Genomic DNA, 5214 nt, shown 5'->3' with positions numbered 1-5214 from the left:
GAGCCCAGGAGTTTGAGGTTACTGTGAGCTAGGCTGACGCCACGGCTCTCTAGCCCAGGCAACACAGTGAGACTCTGTCTCAAAAAAAAAAAAAAGAATGCTGGAATTAAGCCAGCGGTAATAATGTCTAAATGAGAAGTATTGGATTTCAGTGTTTCATGTACCTTTTTTTTAAAGAAAACAACAGAATTTATTTCAAGTATAAGATGAAATATACTGCCAATGTAAATTATTCACATTTTTCCTGAGATTTTAACAGGTTTCAGAAATCTTTCTTAGTGAAGAAAGATCTTCTTAAAAATCACAGTTGAAGGGAACAAGAGATAAGCACTGTCCTCAGTGGTCAGCAACATACTCAGATCTGTCCAGAGTCGCACCAGGTCCCTTTGCCAAGGGCCAAGTGCAGAAGAAAAAGGACTGTCTCAAAGGAGAATTGCACTTGTGTGAACAGGACAAGCACTGCTCTGCCAGGAGACAGTGCAAATAGATTTTCTAGAGCCCCCATCCTCTCTAGGATGCCTCCATTCATGTTTTAAGTGATCTTTACACTGTAAAATTCAAGTCCTTTCTTTCTATAATGGATGCTCAACAGTATTTAGAAGGGACCAAAAGAAAAGAAAGAAAGAAAGAGAAGTATTGGGGGGTCGACATAGTGGGTATATGGTTTTACTTGAAGCCACAGATCTTTTGAGTGAATGGCCTAGAACCTGAGCCTTAAAATAACTTGGCAATTATATGGTTGGGCTTGCAAGACCATGTACACAAGTCGAGAGCTGGGGCTGTAAGACAGGGCTCAGATAAGGTAAACTGAGAACAGCTGGGGCACAGATAATAAGTCATAAGACTGGGGAGATATTATCACATATTAGATATTATTTCTGTTTTTGCACAATTTCAAATTTATCATTTTAGATAGCATATGTTGATTATTACAAATAAAGTGTTAAATTTTCTAGCCCACTGACTTCATAATCCATAAGCTTCTGCATACCCCTTTGTACACTGTCTTCAACCACAATTAAACCCAAAACATCTTGTTTATTTAATATTTTGGATGACAAACACAATGGCTTCAAATCTCTTATACATCTTCTGAAGGGATAATTTCATTTAACCAAAAAAAGGACCACCTCATTAAACACTGCAAAAAAAAAAAAAAATATTAGCCATCCCTTCTATATTGTTTACATCATCTGAAAGTATGCAGTAAATGCTTGTTAAATGAATGAAGAAATGAGTATGGGATTTACTCTAGCTATTACGAATCACGGAATACACTGAGATACCCAAAGAAATAAGTAACACATATGGCATTCTATTTAGTTTCTGCAAGCTGACTGTATATACATAAACCACACATCAGATTTTCATAACTGAGTCCCAGTAACATTCAGTTTATGACTGTACAAACATATTTGATGTTGGAATGCCAGAATTCTGTAACTAAAAATATTTGACTAGAGAAAAAACTCATTTCATATATTAATGTGTTTAACAAAATTTTCTTATGCACATTCAAGGAAACAATTTATACCATATAATCAAGAATTAATATCAAACACAAACTGAAATAACAAAATATGAATATCCTACCTGAACATCTTTGTATTTGTCTCTTAAGTCCAAGAGCCGGTGATAAGCTTTAATGGCTTCTGAAAATTCCCCAACGTCAGTGCTGGTAAGGATATAGTTTTCCCAAATTTGCCAGTGTTCATAGTTACACTTGAGAGCTTCTTGTAAAGTTCTAAAAGCTTTTACTCTATTGAAGGTCAAATTTTAAAGAGAGCAATAGTGAACACTTTTTATCAAGCTAAACCACAGCTAAATGTATAAAATGCTAATATGGACTGTCAGTCCTTAATCATTCATGTTAATAAATAGAATTAGAGACCAAAACAACCCAAAGCATCTCAAATTTCCCTACAAAATTCAATGACAGACCCTGTGGTATATATAGCATACATACAGAGAGATTCCTTCCTTAATCTATTTACTGGTGACAAGGACATTATTTTCTAACTGGGTATCGATCCCAGTATCATCCCAGGAGAAGGCTCACTCAAGTTCCAGACTTGGAGTCAGAGTGACCAAGCAAGTTCAAGTGTAAACCTGCAAGCAAAAAGTAGTAAGCATGGCAGTAGTGAAGGGACCAGAGGTGAGGAGGTCAAAACAAAACAACAAACTCCTCATATTATTCTAAATGATTCTACAAACCAAAATTCTACATACTGTGGGGAAAAAAAATCTATACTAGGAAGGACTGTCAACAAAATTAACCAACAGGACATGAATTTACTAAAAATAAAATTAATTTTAAGGAATGATCTATCAAAATATTTAAATAAATACATTTGTTTAGAATACTAAAAGAGACAAAGAAATAATTTTCATTTAAAAGCAGAAAATTGGGAAATAACAACGGGTAAAAATGAAATAAGAACAAGGAGATGTGAATAAAAACCAACTGGAAATTTTAGAATTGAAAGAGACATTAAAACAACAACAATAAAAACCTCAACAGGTGACAAAAACTAGACTGCATATAGTCAAAGAGAAACTGGTGAACTGGAAGAAAACAGTGAGGCGTTCACATAGAATTCAGATTAAAAAATATAAGAGGCATAAAGAGACAGAGGCTCAAATATACATCTGATAGACATTCCAGAGTAAACAAATGCAGAGCATGGCAGGATGCTATATATTGAAAAGACAATAGTGGAGTATTTTCTAGAATTGAACAAAGATCTAAATTCTATGATCAAAAGTATATTTCACATATTGAGCATTATAAAAAAAGATAAACCAACACCTAGACATATTGTGTGAAATTTAGGAAAGATATTCCTAAAGCCTACAAAGGAATGACAATTAGAAAATAGATATTTCATCAGCAATAAGATGACAGAAGACAATATAATACTACTTTTAAGGTGACGAGTGATAATAATTGTCAGTCTAAAATTCTATAACCAGCTAAAGTTACCTCTCAAGAGTACATGCAAAATGAAACATTTTTAGATGTACAAATGCTAAGAGAGTTTAACTTACCCTAATTAAAAGAACTACCTAAAGGATTGCTTCTTGCAAAAATAAAGTGGAATTCAAAAAGAAAGGAAACATGTCCTCAAATTCAGCCATAAATTGTTTCTATAAGATTTTTTTCTTTTTTTCCTTACCCTACACCATCCTACATAATAGCAACTGCCTTCGACAGTTGTGGACTGAGACTCCCCAGTTCTCCCATCCATAGGAGGGATGGCGATGAAGTTATCCTATTGCAAAAGAACTGAACAAGCAGCAATCCATACTCTGAGAATTGTCCTTTTTCCTATGTGTCCTCCCATTTTCTAATCACAATTTCCTGGCCTCAAAATTATTCAGTGAATTCTTTTTTGGTAAACATAGCTTCTTTATAAGGTGCTTCATTCAGGATTCACTTATCAAACCCACCATGGTAGAGATTTTGCACTATGAAAGTCAAATCTGAAGACAGGAAATTTTCCCAAGGGGACTGGTGGGGACATGATATCTAGGAGAATCAGATCAAACAGTGAAAAAAGCACTTTAGTGAAGACCCTTGTAATGACAAAGGTATAAACACAGTTTAATGGGCCATTTTAAGGTATGAATAGGATGCTTTTGATAGGAGCAGTAATAATTTACCTCTGAAGTAACAATTTCATTAGCCATGTCTGGAGCAGTAGCAAAGAAAGGAAAGAGTAAAAAGGCAAGAATAAAGGAATGATTTAACTCTGACTTTACAACCCACTTTTACACAAAAACCTATTCATGGAGCTGCAGGAAGGCAAGACACCATCAAAAAGAGGTTGAGAAACGATATGCAAGAACGTCTAAGAGAGAAAGCAGCATTCCTAACATTACTGGGCCAGAAGACAAGGTAGAGTATCAAAAGTCTCACTACATACAAACTTATCTGGGTTACCAGAAAAACTCACTGAGATCATTCCAGAACTATGACAGGGATTTCCCCAGCCCACTGCTTTAAACCAGAAAGGTCTCCAGTGAGTTTTAACACAATCAGTTGCAATCAAGAACATAATATTATCTTCCGAAGAGAATGGTAGAACAAACAGTACTTTATTTATGTAGTCTGTCATCAAAGAGCAGAGGAAGCATTTCATGATCTCAACATAATATGGATTTAATGATGTCTTCAGAACTATCTTGTGATTCCACAAAGAAAAATTAAATTAAGTTTGAAAATAAGGCCAAATAAAAATGGAAATATATCCTTCCTTTAATTAATTTATTAAAACTCTGGCAACAGCAGTCCTTGTCTCTTCCCTTTACTTTGCTTTTCGTAGCCAGTGAATAGGCCCAGTTGGTTGTCCCCTTTATAAATGGTGTGGCATCTGCCCCTTCTTTTTCTACTCCAGTTATCTCATGCCTGCATTGTTACAACAGCTGTCTCCTAACTGGTTTCCCAGCCTCCAGTTTCCTCTCTAGTCTGTCTCACACTGCCACCAGATAAATCTTCCTAAAAAGCTTCTTTCTTCATGAAACTACCCCACCCAAATCTCTGGCTTCCTGTTATCAACAGGATAGTCTCAACTTGTTCGCTGGATAATCAAAGACACTGCAATCTGACCCCAGCCTACCTTTCCAACCTCACCTCTCACTGTAGCTCCTGTATTACCGTGTAGCTGGACTATTTTGCTTCCTATTTCCTAAAATACTGCATTCGTTCCTGTCACTCTGCCTTTGGTCACATTATTTCCCTTGCCTGAAAAGCTTTCTTCTGTCCCCTTCTATCCATTCTTCAAATTTCCACTTGAGTCCAACATTCTCTCAGAAGCATTTCTAAACCAGGATCATATACTTTCTTTCTTCTGAGATCTTCAGAGGACTAAATGAGTGTCCAGCACACAGTAAGTACTCTACAAATACACCTACTATTCCCATAGCCTTCTTTGTATTCTCACTTGATATTTACCACACATAGCTTATATTATTAATCAATTTTTTTAATAATATGGTGCATTTTCTTTTTTAAACCCATATTTCCTAAAGACACTGGTTCATATTTATTTATAGTTCTCAATAATGTCTAGCACAGAGCAAGCAATCCATAAAAAAATCCATCAATTGAGTTGACCAACTAACGCACATTTGCTTTCATCATGTAACGAAATTTGGGATGTAAAACTTCAGTATCAAATAAAGATTTCAAGTAACATTTCTTATTTTAAACGT

At 35.3% G+C, this 5214-nt stretch overlaps 1 protein-coding gene across 1 annotated transcript in view; it reads right to left on the bottom strand.

Moving 5' to 3' along the window:
• TTC27 (tetratricopeptide repeat domain 27) overlaps nt 1-5214 on the bottom strand; it is a 163146-nt gene that overhangs the window by 33760 nt on the left and 124172 nt on the right. Inside the window, 1 exon segment of the mRNA XM_012652517.1 lies at nt 1594-1821. Within this exon segment, the coding sequence (XP_012507971.1) occupies nt 1594-1821 (228 nt within the window).

The sequence above is a fragment of the Propithecus coquereli genome, unplaced genomic scaffold (assembly GCF_000956105.1).
Source record: "Propithecus coquereli isolate 6110/MARCELLA unplaced genomic scaffold, Pcoq_1.0 Scaffold39, whole genome shotgun sequence".
NCBI lineage: Eukaryota > Metazoa > Chordata > Mammalia > Primates > Indriidae > Propithecus > Propithecus coquereli.
The sequence above is the reverse complement of the archived record's forward strand: the minus strand, read 5'-3'. Positions and strand labels throughout refer to the sequence as shown.